The sequence below is a fragment of the Cricetulus griseus genome, chromosome 2, assembly GCF_003668045.3.
Source record: "Cricetulus griseus strain 17A/GY chromosome 2, alternate assembly CriGri-PICRH-1.0, whole genome shotgun sequence".
NCBI lineage: Eukaryota > Metazoa > Chordata > Mammalia > Rodentia > Cricetidae > Cricetulus > Cricetulus griseus.
This window is the reverse complement of record NC_048595.1, coordinates 288045816-288062611: the sequence shown is the minus strand read 5'-3', so window position 1 is coordinate 288062611 and position 16796 is coordinate 288045816. Positions and strand designations below refer to the sequence as shown.

The following is a 16796-nucleotide window of genomic DNA, read 5'->3' as shown; positions in this document are numbered from 1 at the left end:
CAAATATATCTTTGATTCACTGTAAAAAAATCAGAAATTCTGGCTGGGTGGTGGTGGCGCATGTCTTTAATCCCAACCCTCGGGAGGCTGAGGCAGGTGAATCTCTGTGAGTTCGAGGGTAGCCTGGTCTACAAAGGGAGTTCCAGGACAGCCTCTAAAGCCACAGAGAAACCCTGTCTCAAAAAGCCAACAAAACAAAACAAAATAAAAAAAAACCCCACAAACAAACAAACAAAACCCCCAGAAATTCTGTCCACTGGAGGAATGTCAGGGCAGGTGGCACATTTGGGAATGGTTGTGTGATCTATATTCTGTGACTAGAAATTTCCTTGGGAGTTGGTTTCTACCCATTTTATGTAACCTTTCTTTTCTTTTCTTTTCTTTTTTTTTTTTTTGTTTTTTTTTGTTTTGTTTTTTTTTGAGACAGGGTTTCTCTGTGGCTTTGGAGGCTGTCCTGGAACTAGCTCTTGTAGACCAGGCTGGTCTCGAACTCACAGAGATCCACCTGCCTCTGCCTCCCGAGTGCTGGGATTAAAGGCCTGTGCCACCAACGCCGGGCATAACCTTTCTTTTGCTTTAAAAAACATGGAGGACTGGAGAGATGGCTCAGAGGTTAGAGCACCGACTGCTCTTCCTAGAGGTCCTGAGTTCGGTTCCCAGCAACCACATGGTGGCTCACAACCATCCGTAATGAGATCTGCTGCCCTCTTCTGGTGTGCATATGGAGGCAGAATGTTGCATACATAATAAATAAATAAAATCTTAAAAAAAACATGGAAATTGAGAGTTTTCTGAATTTTGGCTTTAGGATTTCAGCATTATACTTTTTCGGAATTTTAACTGTAGACAATTTACATTTTAGGGATTTGGTTCTTTTGGGACTTCAACATTTGGGATGATGGCATTTAGGACCATAGTCTCTGGAGATTATGATAAATGCCAGGTACAAGTCATTTTCGCTTAGATTCCTGCCTGGATTAAGATTTGTTACATGAAAGAAAAAGAAATAGAGATGAAAATGCCCTAATGATACCCATTACTTTGTATGCTAATCTAAAACATTAATATGAAAAAAAAAAAACAGAAGAGGACGCAGCTAAGATCTTTTCATGCAGAGATTTAAAACCCAACCATGTGGAATTGACAAGGGGCAGGGAAGTGTCAGACCACCTTGCTGGAGGAATACCTTCAGGGCTGCCTTTTTCTCAGCTGACAAGTCCACTAGTTTCCAACCATACTGACCCAGGCTTTTTGCATTTTAAAGGTATCTATAATACAGCCCGGGTCTCCTTTACCCAAGCACAGGCACTCAGCACTTCTCCTGAGGCCTGTGAACAATTTCTCTTACCCCGAACCCAGTCATCCTTGGGGAGTTTGCAAAGGGGTTGAAGAAAACAGCGGGAATTATGCAGCCAGCCACCGGCCTTCTGTTTCCTTTGATAGTGTGTCCTAACCAATGAAGGCTTAAACCCAAATCCTATCCGTGGAAGGCTGTCTTAAATTCTATACATAATTTTTATGAAAATATTTAATACTCATAGCTTATTAGACTCTGAGACCACAAAGGGAAACAATGTCCTTTTACATTTGGTCTATCAGTTGGTTTTTGGAGTGACCGAAGCCACCAAAAACGTGCAGGGTACAGGAAGGACTTGAGGAAAGATGAACTTCGCGTTCTAATCCCGACTCCTAATCGTTAACAGCTAGGCTCGGCAAGCTGCGTCTGGAATATCAGTTCCAGGGGTAACCAAGATTGACACATGAAAACCTGAGGCATGGTTTAAGTTGCAGCAGCCCTTGTGGCTGGGCAGCCGGTGGGAGATCAAGACACCTGGCTGCGGTCCTGACTCAGGCCGGGAGAAGGCAACAGGGAAGGTCATTCCGGGCACAAGTAGCTGGGTCAGAGGGGCCTTGGTTACAACATAGCTCTGACCAGCAGCAGGGCCGTGTCTTCCCGGAGTACGATCTCCGGGAGCTTCCAAAGGGAGAGCGGGGAACAGGAGGGGATGCCCCACAGCCCACAGCCCACAGCCCAGGCTGGGCGGGGCGAACCGAACAGGGGCGGGACCAGAGCCGGGACGGGGGCGGGGTCACTCAGGGGGCGTGGCCGTGGCAAGCTCTCGGACGCTACCAATTCTGCGCGGGGGGATCTATGCCTTCTCTGGGCGCCGCTTAGGTGCGGGCTGGGTGCCCGTGTCATCGTCCCCCCTCCGCTGATGGGAGCGGCCGACAGAGTCCCCGCCTCGCGCTCTGTCCTTGCGGACGCTGTGCGGACGCCGCAGAGCAGAGCAGGCGCGCGCTTGAGAGCGAACGGCCGTATTCTGAGGAGAGCAGTGGCCGTGGGCACCTCAGCATGTTGTGTCGGGCGGCTTGCAGGTGAGCGGCGGGGTCCCGGGGCCGCGGCGTCCTCCGTGGGGTGGGTCTCGGGGCCGCGGGCGTGTCTGGTACGCGGTGTCGCCTGCCTAACGGCGGCGGCGTCCTCTCTGTCCCTTCAGCGCCGGCAGGAGGCTGGCCCCGGCGGCGACGGCCGCGGGCTCCCGGCATAAGCACAGCCTCCCGGACCTGCCTTACGACTATGGCGCGCTGGAGCCGCACATCAACGCGCAGATCATGCAGCTGCACCACAGCAAGCACCACGCGGCCTACGTGAACAACCTGAACGCCACCGAGGAGAAGTACCGCGAGGCCCTGGCCAAGGGTAGGTGCGACGCCCCCTGCGCGAGAGGCGCCCCCGGTGGGCACCGCTTCCCACCTGACTGACCCCCTTTTCCAGACTTGTTTCGAGACAGGGGAGTGCCTCCGTTGGTTTGCACAAACGTCCTTTATTATCCCAGAAAACGGCAGGACCTCACAAAAGTCCCCGATGCCCTTTCTTATTTTTGGGGTCCGTCTTTGTCACCCGCGTGGCTAGTTAGCGTTGGTGAACCGGGAGTCCTTGAGAGGCAGCTCCGGGACGCCGCTGCTTTTTGCATAGTGAATATTTATTATTTTTGTTTTGCACATGGACATTTAAAACAGGCGGTTGTTACATAACGTGGCTTTGGGAAAGTTTGCTTTTTCAGGTAGCCTTGGCAGCCATTTGCGGGAGGATTGAGAGTGCCCAGGCTGGGTCAGCTAGGTGCCCTTGAGTGGCAGGGTGGCTTGGGCTAGAAGCGGCTGGGGCGTTGCTGAGAGCGAGCGACCCGCCCGTGGCCTGGCAGCAGGTGCGGGAGAGGGTCTGAAGTGGGTGGCATCAGGAGACGGCAGCCCGCGTCGTGATTATTGTCATTGTTTCTGACAACAGTAGGACTGGTCAGTCTACAACTAGGGCTCCCTGGCCCCTGAGAAGCCCCTGCGGAATTCCCATTGCACACCTTTTACTAATTGTGGGAGAGGAAAATGCAGGAGTTAGCACTTCACAGTAGAACAGGCCAGCGTTAGTAGACTTGATTTTGGGGTCAAAGTTCACAAGAAAAATATTTTGTGGTAGACAGTACCTGTCACAAAAATGGAAAAAATAATTGTTTATTTATCTACATTTTTAATCCGTAATGTGGGCTTTTTGCGTTTGCACCTCAGGTGATGTATATGGGAATGCTGTGGTAAAAACTCTGTCTGTGCGTGTGTGGATGGATACCTGTATGACACATCCGGCTGGTAGGGGTCAGAGGGTGACTTTTGGCAGTTGATTCTCTCCTTCCACTGTGGTATACAAGAACTGAACTCAGACTGTCAGTTCAGGTCAGGTTTTTCCTGGCAAGAGCTTTTTTGTTTGTTTGCTTGCTTTTTACCTGTTGAACCAACCATAGCTCCTGGGAATATTGTTTAAATGGCTAGTCAAAATAGTATGCTGCCTTTTTAATCTATTAGTAGTTTTTACAAGGAAAATAATTGGTAGTCATGTCTCTAGATTAGCTGTATTGCTTGAAAATCTACATAGTAGAATTCACTTTTTCTTAAATGTACTTTTACTGACTCTCAGATCTGGGAAATTGGTTGACATTAAAAATGTTAGACGGTGACATCTGGTTGACTAGGGGCCTCTACTGGAGAAGTTTGGTATTTCAGCATGACTGTGTTTGAGGTAAATGACCAAACCAAGAGAAGGAAATTACCACATTCTGGAAGGTTTGCTTGAAATAAGCAAATCACATGAACCTTGAATACGGGAAGAGACTCTGACTTAGGAATAACAGAGGCGGGAAGGATGAGGTAATGGTGAAGCGGGAATATCCCAGTTGGGAAAGCCTTTCCTTTAAGGAGACATCTGACACTTGGGAAACTTTCCTGAGTGTTGTAAAAGCATCTTAACTTTAATCCCCCCTCCCTTTTGTGTGTGTGTGTGTGTGTGTGTGTGTGTGTGTGTGTGTGTGTGTGTGTGTGTGTGTGTGTGTGTGTGTGTGTATGTATTCAGAGCTTTATTTAGTGAGTGCTGCTGAGAACAAAAAAGGCAATGTTTTTTTTTGTAATGCCTGATTTTAGTACTCTATTGCAGGCTTAGAGAGGAAGAATTTTTTTTTTTTTTTTAGTTTTTTGAGGCAGGGTTTCTCTGTGTAGCATTGGCTGTCCTGGAACTTGTTCTGTCGACCAGGCTGGCCTCGAACTCACAGAAATCTACCTTCTGCCTCCCAAGTGCTGGGATTAAAGGTGTTCACCACCACCACCTGGCTGAGGAAGAATTTCTAATGGGTGTTTGCATTTTATATTTCAGGAGATGTTACGACTCAGGTTGCTCTTCAACCTGCCCTGAAGTTCAATGGTGGGGGACATATCAATCACTCCATTTTCTGGACAAACCTGAGCCCTAAAGGTGGTGGAGAACCCAAAGGTTGGTATATGCTGGTACAGCTTTATATTTGGTGTACTGTAGGAATGATTGTTGGTTTTGTTTTGTCCTATTATTATTATTATTATTATTATTATTATTATTATAATTATTATTATTATTATTTTCTTTAAAAGGCAGGGTTTCACTGTTTAGCTGTGGCTGGTCTGGAACTTTATGTAGACAGTCTTTTGAAATTTGTTTATTTTCTTGAGGTATTGTCCTTCTATGTATCTCTGGCTGGAACTCCCTATGTAGATTAGTAGGACTGGGTTAGCCTCAAACTCACAGAGATCCATCTATTTGGTTTAAAGTTGTGTACCACCATACCTGGCATTATTTTATTATTTTATTATTATTGTGTGTATATGTGTGCATGATGTGTGTGGAGGTGTCTCAGGACAGCATGGTGGAGCTGGTTTTCTCTTTCTGCTTCACCAGGCTTGTAGAGCAAGTGCTGTTGCTCTCTGAGCCATCTAGTGCCCCCCTGCCTCCCCACTGCTTCACGACTGGTTTTTCTTTTTTCTTTTTTTTTTTTTTTTGTTTTTTTGAAACAGGGTTTCTCTGTAGCTTTGGAGCCTGTCCTGGAACTCGCTCTATAGACCAGGCTGGCCTCCAACTCATGGAAATCTACCTGCCTCTGCCTCCCGAGTGCTGGGAGGCATGAGCCACCACCGACTGACGTCTGTCTTTTTATTCTGGGGATTGAACTCAATATCTTCTGTATGACAAATACGTGCCCATTGACCTTTGCCCCTAGAAGACTGTCCATTTGTTTGTTACTTAGATTTTCCCTGGGTTATCATATTGGTGTATTTTTTATAGTTAGGGTGTGACAAATTGTTAAGTTTCAAAGGGGAGGAGGAATAGAGAATGTGTCCAAGGATTTCTGTCACCCAGTCTCTCTCTCCCTCTCTCTCTCTCTCTCTCTTACACACACACACACTCTCACTTTCACACTTTCTTTCTCCTTCTCACAGACTCCCTCCCTCTCTGCCCTGCCCTCTCCTAGGGTGAGTGTTAGGGAAAGCCTGGGCAAAACTAGCACTTAGAAAAGATGAACTTTCACTTCTAGCCTTGGACTCACTGGAGTAAAACAGCTAGCCACTTATACTGTACTTGCTTCACCTGTGTGATACAGGAGTAATTAGGGGCTGTTTTCAGAATTGTATGTAAAGAGCTAGGAGTAGCGCTTTTGTTTTATTATTCCTAATATAAAAAGCCATTTGTCCCAGAGAAACAAGTTTTCCATGAAAATAAAAGCAAAAACAACAAGAAGAAGCACTTTGGGCAATGAACGGTGTGTACAATCTACTTGTCTTTATACTAAAGCAGATACTCTACTCTTTAGCCATTTATACATTTATACATTTATACATTATATGTTTTCTGTAAGACAGTAGTATGTTTTCTGTAATTACAGCACCTTATCCATATGACTGGTGAGGTGCCCCCTGATGTCCCACGTGGCTTGTGGAGACTCAGGTGCTTTTAGTTATCTCATTAGGGAAGGTGTGGGCTGTGCTATAGATCTCCTCCCTGATTTCTTTGCCCTGTTGCATGTGCCCTATGTCTCTGGTTGTGTTGGCTCTCCCTACCTCCATCTCTGTGGTGGTGCTGGAGACCGAACTCTGGTTTTCTAGCTAGGCCACTCTTCTGCTACCGAGGCACATTTTCAGACTCCTGTTGTTCAAGTTGTGGTTTTTTTTCTATCGTTAAAAAGGCAGCCTGTCTTACTCATTAGCTTACCTACTCATAAGCTCTTCAGAGCATGATTTGATATGTGTGAGGCCATGACCAGGGTTTAAAGTGTGTCAAGGTCAGTCAGTGGCGCTTATGTTTCTGTTGCACAGTTTGTACCACTTGATATATTAGCCGTGTTTGTAAAAGATAATTATGTTTTGGTCAACAGAATAAGAGAAATGAGATGTTGGACCCATTTGATTAAGTTTATATGCTTAACGTGGAATTAATTCTATATTGCTACAGAATAAAAGGTTGAGCTAGGGATGGGGCACTACACGCCTGCAGTCCCAGTGTTTGTGAGGTAGAGGCAGGAGGATCAGAAGTTTGAGACCAGGTTCTATGTGTGTGATTGTCTTCCCCCCTCACACCTTCTCCTCTCTTCCTCTCATTCCCTTACTTTGTTGGAGTCAAATCTAGGGCTTCATGAACTCCAGTCAGGTCTGTTTATTGAGCTTGCTCCAGCCCTCTTAAGTGCACTATTTGCTCAATAACAAAAGAGAGAATAATTCTTTTAAAAAATAATTTAATAAAGATGGGAAGATCTGCCGGGCAGTGTTGGTGCATGCCTTTAATCCCAGCAGTCAGGAGGCAGAGGCAGGTGGATCTCTGTGAGTTCAAGGCCAGCCTGGTCTACAGAGGGAGTTACAGGACAGCCTCCAAAGCCACAGAGAAACCCTGTCTCAAAAAGCCAAGGGGGGAAAATATGGGAAGATCTAGGCTTGAAGAACACTGAGTAACAGCAGTAACTTTCAATTTTTAAGTGGGGACATAGGTTGGGGGATGCCAAAGTCAAAACTATTAGATGGAAAAAAAAAACCAAAACAATGTGGAGAATGTTGTTTCTTTGCTGGTGAGGTACCACAGGGATGGAAGAAATCCCTAACTGCATTAATCAGCCTTCATTAAAAATGATGCGAATGGAGACTCAGTTTAGTGTCTGGCTCCGGGAACAGAACACTGGCATTACATAAGCTCCCTGGTTGTCTTAATCTTCCGACTGATGTTGTCCAGCTGGTTCTTTGACAAGGATGTTTTAGTGTTGTGAACATAACACTCTATTGCAGGAGAGTTGCTGGAGGCTATCAAACGTGACTTTGGATCTTTTGAGAAGTTTAAGGAGAAGCTGACTGCTGTGTCTGCTGGAGTTCAAGGTTCAGGCTGGGGCTGGCTTGGCTTCAATAAGGAGCAGGGTCGCTTACAGATTGCTGCCTGCTCTAATCAGGACCCACTGCAAGGAACCACAGGTAAGCTTTAAAACTCTTTTATCTTTTCCTTCCAGAGATACTGTTTTCTAGAGCGCATTGAACTAGAAATGAAGCAAATTAGCAGAGTTTAGACTTAGGAGTGTGTAATAATCTGAGCAAATGTTAGTAGATTATACTAGAGTCTTCACAATAGAAACTGACACTTTGTAAAATAAACACTTGCCATTTTTATAAGCTCCTTAATAAGGATGTTTTAATCATGACTCCTGCTTCATCCTAGAAAATTAGGGACAGTTTTAATTATAAATATGCATTTATATTTGCATATTTACATTTATATACCATATATATGGTATATAAATATACCATAAAAAACCTAAGATTAGATTAAGCAGGAAGTGGGAAGAAGCACAAAGAAGCTGAGCTTGCCTTGGGAACTTGTGCTCTCCTCTGGGGAGTGTTGTGGCTGACCTGGTATGGAACTCAGTGAGGTACCCTGAGAGGCTGTGGTTTCTACAGCCCTTTCTGTCTACACAGAAAGTACGTTAGACTGAAAAGTCATTAGAATATTGCTACTCTATTAGTAATGAGTTATGTTCCTCATAACTGGTCTAGATAAACTAGATGTTTTCATAGAAAAGCTTTAGTCTTGCTTTGTTGTTCAAGCTGGTCTGGCCTACTCAAAACCCTTTTGCCTCAGCCTCCCCTATGTTGGGAACACAGACCAGTGCCACTGTATCTGGCTTGAGGATACACACACACACACACACACACACACACACACACACACACACACACACACTCTTCATTTATACCATTTAATTTCTGAAGGTGATGATCATTTTTCCTTGATCCTATGTAGCTTCATGTTAACCTATTCTTTTTAGTGACTCATCCAGAAAACTAAAATTACCCTTGGAGAGTAGAGCAGGTTCCTTAGACTTCTCCCCTCCAACCCCCTGGTGCTCAGAACTTGGAAGAGAAGCTCAGATAGAGCCTTAGCCTCTGCAGACAGCATACCTCACTGTGGCTCAGGCTGACTCTGTGAGGAAGGCTGGAGCTCAAGGTATTAGATTCTGTAGTCTAACCAACTTTCTGGGGACTGTTATACATTTACCAATTTATTATATTTTCTTCCAAAATAAAAATTTTAAATGTTTTTGTAGGAATAGTCATTCTTATGCAGATTTTCTATGACATAAGAAACAAGTGGATGATCTGTTTGAAAGAGTAATTTTTTTCCTTCTTCCTGATAGGCCTTATTCCTCTGTTGGGGATCGACGTGTGGGAGCATGCCTATTACCTTCAGTATAAAAATGTCAGACCCGATTATCTGAAGGCTATTTGGAATGTAATCAACTGGGAGAATGTCACTGAAAGATACACAGCTTGCAAGAAGTAAAGCCTTATCATATGGAGTATGTTAGGCCTTCGATGGATATTTTTGTAGTAATATAGAGTAGTGCAGTAACTATGACTGCTTTCTTGTAACATTTATGGATGTGTATCCACATATTTGATGGACATAATGTTATGATAAGTTCTTATTTTTAATTAAATTTACTATTAGGCGACTGTTTGAGAACAGTATATACTCTGTGTGAATCACTCTTGATTGACGTTTTCATTAAACCCTTGTTGCTAGGATGCTATCTATGACTGTCATTGTAAGACCATCAGAAATATTCCCTCTCTATGTTTTGGGGGCCTGTAGGAGAGTCTGGAATCCTGTTCTACTGCAGTTAGAAAAGAAATTGAGTTTTTTTTTTTTCTGAATGGTTTCCTTTTCTATTAAAAAGTACTCATTTTGGTAAGTAATCCTCTGTATAGTAGATGTCACATAGTGGTCTTTATTTATGGTCACAGTTTCCCATTCATTTGAAATCTGTAACTTGAGGCTAAGGATATAGTTCAGTGGTAGAGTCTTGTCCGTGCAGTGCAAGGTCCTGGGCTCTATCTCAGTACTGGAAACAAATCATCAGGCCCCATAGCTTGGTTGTTGACTGAGAACTGTTATTATGAGAGGAGTGTGATTGATTGTACTTCTGGGATTTTCTGTAGGCAGAGATGCAAAAATATCTAATATTGTCTTTAAAAACCAACTGTGTATTGTATGAAAGTGCTCAAGATGGACAAATTAGGGTCTGCCTGATGATGTCAACCATGGGGACTAGGCCACTGGGCATTCTGGGAAGCCATTCAGTCCCATTAATTGTATATCTCAGAACTATATTGTGGGCCAAGTGGTACCTTTCTCAGTAGAGGCAAATGGGTTTTTGAGTGAGATCAGTAGGGTATCACCCTGAGAACATTAGTTTTCAGAGACATGTATTTTCATTTTTTCTGTATGTTTCAAGAATTTACAGTAACCAGAGGGGCTTTATATTGTTATTCAATAAAGAGAAGACCCTTCCATGACAAGGTGACACTGCATTTCTGATTGTGTTCCTGTGCAGTGTTTGTACATGGAGTTGTGCACTGTGGAAATGGCACAGGAGTCCTTTGTGAATTTGCCTTTTCACATTGTTTGACCATCTTCCTAATTATCTAGAGGCTGTGTGATGTTTTATCAGCTGGACATGCCATTTAGAGTTCTGTTCCTGAATAGTTCATTTGGGTTTAATTGTTGTCTATTATCAAAAAGATTACGGTCAGCAACCCTATGCATGCAACTATTATTTCTTATTGGAGTATTTTTCTTAAGATTTATTTTAAACTATGTATGACTGTGTATGTCTGGTCACATGAGTACAGGTGCCCATGGAGGCTAGAAGAAATTGTTGGATTTCTTAGAGCTGAGTAGTTAGTGGCTCAAAGTCACCTGATGTGGGTGCTGGGACTTGAACTAGGATCCTTTGCAAGAGCCACTGAGCCATCTCTCCGGCCCCTGGATTATTATTAGTTTTTTTTTTTGATTGAGTTTTTTCTTAAGCCTATTTAATAATTTGTTTCAATTTACCTTTTAATTCTCCCCTCAAGTATATTTTCCTGTTTTTTTTTTTTTTGATGGAAAAATGGAGTAACTTAGCAATTTCAATATTGAAGACTGAAGTTAAAATACTTAAATTCAAAGCACTTAAGAATTTTCTGTAGAAGTTAGTCAGGTGTTTTGAATGTCAAAGGCTGATCCATTCCTGATGGCTCTTTATGTTTATACTTGTGCATGGAAGAACTAGTATGTATTGTATGGGACAGTGACAAGACTGAGCAAATGAGGGTCACGTAGTTACCACTTACCTTCGTTTACACGGCAGTAAACTCTTAAACAGACCTTTTAGGAAAGTGGGACTTGCTTGGATGGAGTGAGTTGAATACAAGTTTGTTAGGTCATAGTTTATCTTGAACTTACAAATTTGGAGGGTCTACTGACTTTGTACAACTTTGACTCCTCCTAAGCACTCAGATTTAAAAAAACTCAATGTTGGAATTTCTATGAGGCTCTGTTTTTGCTGTGGCTTTCTGTTGGCGAGAATGAGGATCACACAGTGTCTGTTAAGTTTAAGTCTTTTCCCTGATTGCATAGATTTTAAGAGGTTTACCAAGAGAATTTAAAAACTAAAGACTTAAATCATCTATTGGAAAATGAGGCTTAGATGATTTAGCTCTGTCTTTTTTTAAAAGTAGAGACAAGTAATTGACATTTCTTCTGAAAGAAATAATGGCACGCACCTATAATTCCAGCACTTGGGAGGCAGAGTGAGTTCCAGGATGGCCAGGGCTACAAAGAGAAACCCTGTCTTAAAAAACCAAAAAAAAAAAAAAAAAAAAAAAATCAAAATAAGAGAAACATATTGTTCATCTGGGAAGGAGTGTGTGGGTGTCTAGATCAGTAGTATGTTCTCCAGTCATGGGTGAACTTGACAGACATTAGCATGATTAGCACTGGGGGGAAACAAGGAAGCAAAATAAGTATTTCCTTTGAGGTAGTATCTGCTGCTTGAACTATTGTGCATTAAATAACTTTGGAGTTCAGAAATTGCCTTATTGCATCTGAAATTCTTGGTCTAACATGAGATCTGAATTTCTGTTGAGCACCTTTATAAAAAAGTATCTAAGCCATAGAATCAGGACTGATTTATGTTCTGTGTGAGTTATATCTAAAACTAAGTATAAACACTGGCTTTTCTTTTCCTGTTGTAATTTCAGTTAAACTATTAGGAAAGCTGTTTGATAAATTTTTAAATAGGTTCCAGCAAAGCACTATCCTACTGATCCTGCAAGCTAGCATCCGACTTCTGAACATCATATCTGGTACCTGCTGAAAAGCCTGGAAGGTCCTGGGTAGTTTCCACTTAATTATTGCTCAAAGAAGCATTTATTTTCCTATGTAAGTGCAAAGTGTTTTTGATTGTTAATAAAATCTTTAAACTATAGAGAGGTCTGTATGATGCATACATGTGGGAACATTAGTAATCCTATCATGCTTTCATTTCTATTTTTTTCTGTAAGAGGATTAATTATCAATAGGTAGTTGAAATATTATTCTTAAAACCCAGAAGTCATGTTAAATCATTTACTAACAGATTTAATTATATAATGTATAGTAGACAGTCCTGGAGATATAGGAGAAAACTGTTTATCCTGCTCCTAAACTCCTCTATACTTTCTGGCACCAGATTCTCCAGGATAACCAGTTGGGTGTCTTATAACTGATGACTGTCTCAGGAGTGAGGCAGATTCACTGGTTGAAGGCTTAGTTCTACAAGACAGTACTGCAGATCTTGTCTGCAGTCTCTGGTTGTGCGTATATTTTAGACCAACCATCTGTAAACTGGATGTAATGGTTAATTTGGAGTGTCCACTTGATTGGATAATAAAATTCCTATATACCTTCCTGTGAGGACATTTTCAGAAAAGATTAACTGAGGGGGTAGGAACTGCCTCAAATGCGGGTGGTACCCAGACTGTATAAGAGGAGGATGAGGAGAAAGCCAACTGAGCCCGAAGGGCCCCTCCTCTCTGCTTCCTGCTCAGTGGAGATGGAGGTGAGGAATTGGCCATGAGCTTCTGTCACCATGCAGCTGCCTGCCTATTCTATTCTGTCACTGTGTGGTGGATTATACCTTCAACCATGAATCAAACCTCTCCAGTAGCTTGTCAGGTATTGGATAACATTGGTGAGAAAAGTGACTGATATATTGGTGTTCCCACTTTGACTGCCTCGTCGGGGATGATTAGTGTGCTAGAGTGACTCAGAACTCAGAAAAACACTTAAATTTACCCTTTGTAAGGGGTACAGACCAATAGCCAGCTGGAGATGACAGGGTGAGGTGCTCCAGGGGAGCCCCCATGTATTTTCCTCTAGGCACTTGCCCAGGTTCACCTATCTCAAAGTGCTCTTAAACTGCTTTTTGGAGACTTTGTTAAAAGGCTGGACTCTAATCCCCCCATTGGTTATTGGTAACCACTTCACCCTTCTGCCTTTTTCCTTTCCTGGAAGATTAGGGGGTGGGGTTCAAATCTCAGCACTAATCTTGCCTTGGATTTTGGTATTCAGCCCCTGTCCTACAGCTAGTTAGGGCCACTAGCCTTCAGTCATATCACCTACAATACCTTCCCACACAGTTTGATAATTGTTTATCAAAAAATCTGCATACTCAAGTTCTGAAATTTAGGAATAAGATACTCATTGCTGGAAATCCCAGGCATTTTGAGAGGCAAGAAACAAAGCCAAGGATGAAGAACAAATATTTACTTTTAAATATAAATCATAGTATCACACAATGTTTTATATGTGAATTTTAAAGTTCTCACAACATCTTAAAACAGGGACCAAACAGAATACTGCCTTGACTCTGGGGAAAACACGTTTTCCTTCTTTCTCTTTCTCTCTCTCTCTCTCTCTCTCTCTCTCTCTCTCTCTCTCTCTCTCTCTTCTCTCTCTCCTTCCTTCTTCCTTCCTACCTTCCTTCCTTTTTTTTTTTTTTTTTTTTTTTTTTTGGGAAAGGGTCTCATTATGTAACTCTGGCTAGCCTGTAAATCACTGTAGACCAGTGTGGTAGAATATTATTTTCAGGTGTGTGACTTTTGTTTCTGCTACATTTGTTTAACTCTGTGAAGCTGTGTTACTTTGCCTGTCTAAAACACCTGATGGTCTAATAAAGAGCTAAACAGCCAAATAGCAAGGTAGGAGCAAGGATAGGCGGGGCTGACAGGCAGAGTATAAATGGAGAACCCAGGAAGAGGAGCTAAAGAACAAAGAGAGGAGGACATCAGGGGCCAGCTACCCAGCCAGCCATGGAGTAAGAATGAAAGTAAGATTGAATAGAAGAAAAGGAAAAAGCTCAGAGGCAAAAGGTAATTGTGATAATTTAAGAAAAGCTGGCAAGAAACAAGCCAAGCTAAGGCCAGGCATTCATAACTAAGAATAAGCCTCCGTGTGTGATTTATTTGGGAGCTGGGCGGTGGGCCCCTCAAAAAGCCAAAAGAGTAAAAAAACATTACATGCAACAGACCAGGCTGGCCTTGAACTCACAGATCTGCCTGTCTCTGCCTTTGGTATGCTGAGATTAAAAGCATGAACCACCATATCTGGAAAAAAAAAAAGCAAAACAACTTTTTATCACATATTTTCGTAAGATTCTGATACTTTCTCTTACTCTGATCATTGGGAAATAGGAGCTTGCTTGGTACCACTTTCCCTAGACAACAAACTGCCAATGGAACACAATCCATAACCCTATTCTGTTATAACACCACCAATGAACCAGAACAATGGCCAGCATGGTGAGACAGAAAGGGGGGTGGGTCAGAAAGCAAAAGGGGGTGCTGGAACACCTGAAAAGTGTGGAGCCACAGAAGAGTGGTGTGCCCAAAAAGAGTAAACAGCATAGACTCCCGATACGGTTCCCTGATCAGGGAAGGGAAGCAGAAGACCTCCACCTTCCTTCAAAGGGTAAGCCATAGCCCAGGTAAAGAGACTGGGAGTTCTATCCGAAGGAAAAACCCGAATCCAGCTAAAGGTTTTGGTAAGGGAGATTCCTGCCATGATGGGCATATTACTCAGGGTTCTCTAGAGAAATAGAACTGGTAGAATTCTGTCATGTATAGTGCATATATAAAGGGGATTTATTGGATTGGCTTGCCTGGTACAGTCTGGGTAGTTCAACAATGGCAGCCTTCACACTGGAGAGGCTGAGAACCCAGTAGATGCATACTTCATGAGGCTGGATATCTCAGAAGTTCCCATCTGGTTCTGAAAGCCTGGAGGATTCTTTGAGAGCCACCTGTCTTTAGTCCATGTTAGAAGGCCAAAGAGGCTTACTTCTGATGCCAGCAAAGCTTGTCAATGGCATCAGCAATGGCTTCATTAGCACCGTCATCTCACCTGACTGTGTTTACTTTTCCCATTTATTCCTGGGAGACGGGCAGTGTGTGCCCAAACATTGCTCACATCTTCTGACTCTGATTGTACACTCTGATTTCAATCCTTGGTGGTACACTTTGGGTCACCTACAGGTGTGGGTAGCACTCACCTCCAAGGAGAGAAAAACTTAACTAAATAAAAAGAAAATTGTTGAGAAAACTGTTTTGAAGACTATTACATGCTTTGGGACTGGGGGTTACAAAACTGGGTGCATTTCAAGCATATGTACCACTCTCCTCACCCACAGGTGCAGAAGTCAAGTGAATGGCAGCAGAATCATTCAACCGAGCTGCCAGTTATAGTGGGAAATTACCAATACGGAGTCAGGTAGAAATATAAGGGTATTTAATAGGGAAAAGCCTTACTTACAGAGCGACCTAGCCAGCCGGTGGCAGCAGCCTGTACAGCAAGAAGCAAAAGAGAAACCGAAACCGAAAACGCACTCTGACCACGCCCTCACAAGCCTGGTCAGGCACACCTGTAGCCAGCCCCTAAGAAGGTGTGGCTACAGCTTCCCCTACAATCAGTTAAGCTTTTCTTTCTTTCTCTCTTTCTTTTTTGTTTTTAAAGATTTTATTTATTATGTATACAACATTCTGCTTCCATGTATATCTGCACATCAGAAGAGGGCACCAGATTTCATAATGGATGGTTGTGAGCCACCATGTGGTTGCTGGGAATTGAACTCAGGACCTGTGGAAGAGCAGGCAGTACTCTTAACGTCTGAGCCATCTCTCCAGCCCTTAGTTAAGCTTTTCTACGGGGATGCCTGAAATAAGTGCAAAACAAGTATATTCCATGAAAAAAGGTGGGAAGTGTAACCAACTTCTAATGCTTTAGGCTCACAATCATTAATGGTTAAAGAGTAAGATTTCTTGTGAACAAATTGAGATTAAGGGCGGGGGTGCTGAAAGGGAGATTTTAGTTTTTCAGACAAAATGGGATATTTTGGGGTAGGGTTCTGGCCTGTGCACAGTGGATATGTCAAGGACACCTTTTCTTTGACATCCATACCCGCCATCAGAGGGTATCACCATGTTATTTACAGGGCTTTGTTTCTTAGTCGTACCTTTTCTATGAAGTGAAGCATTAGCTGATTGTCTAGGAGTGATCTCTTCCATCAGTGCTCTCTCAGGGTAGAATCCTTGGGAGAGCAGTGCTCACATACACTGCTTTTTAATTCTCAACACAGGCCATGCCCACAGTGCCTCTTCCATGGGTACTTGAACAATGGACTGAACATCTCTAGTTTTGCTTGATGTGTTCTTTATATCCCCACTATGGCCCATTCTCTTCTTCTATCACTGAAGGTATTTCCTTGTGTCAACCAAACAGCTCTATGTCCTGGATCCATATTATAGTCACTTCAGACTAGGTGTCCAGGATCCTCTCATGAAGGGTCTCATTTTACTGGAGAAAGTTTTCCAGGTAATTCTAATATGCACCTAGGGAGACACCAGTCCAGAAAGCATGGGCTGGCGTAAGTCCATGTTAATGACTGGACAGATGCCAGAAATGACACCCACTGCCTTAGCCTTCCCAGCACCTGGGCAAAGCCAGCTCAATTCACCAAAGCCTGAAGCTTTCCTTGTCAAGAATAATAGTGTCTACTAGGCTGGCACTAGTTTCCCAAGACTTCCTTCCTGGAGAGCCGGCCCTACGGCCGGATGTTCTG

General features: G+C 43.1%; 1 protein-coding gene across 1 annotated transcript; it reads left to right on the top strand.

Moving 5' to 3' along the window:
* Positions 1 to 2219: 2219 nt before the first annotated feature.
* Sod2 (superoxide dismutase 2) lies at positions 2220 to 9405 on the top strand. The gene is made up of 5 exons (XM_027401086.2): positions 2220 to 2376; positions 2496 to 2698; positions 4691 to 4807; positions 7615 to 7794; positions 9012 to 9405. The coding sequence occupies exons 1-5, from the start codon at positions 2354 to 2356 to the stop codon at positions 9155 to 9157; spliced, it is 669 nt and encodes a 222-aa protein (XP_027256887.1). The 5' UTR covers positions 2220 to 2353; the 3' UTR covers positions 9158 to 9405.
* Positions 9406 to 16796: the final 7391 nt, after the last annotated feature.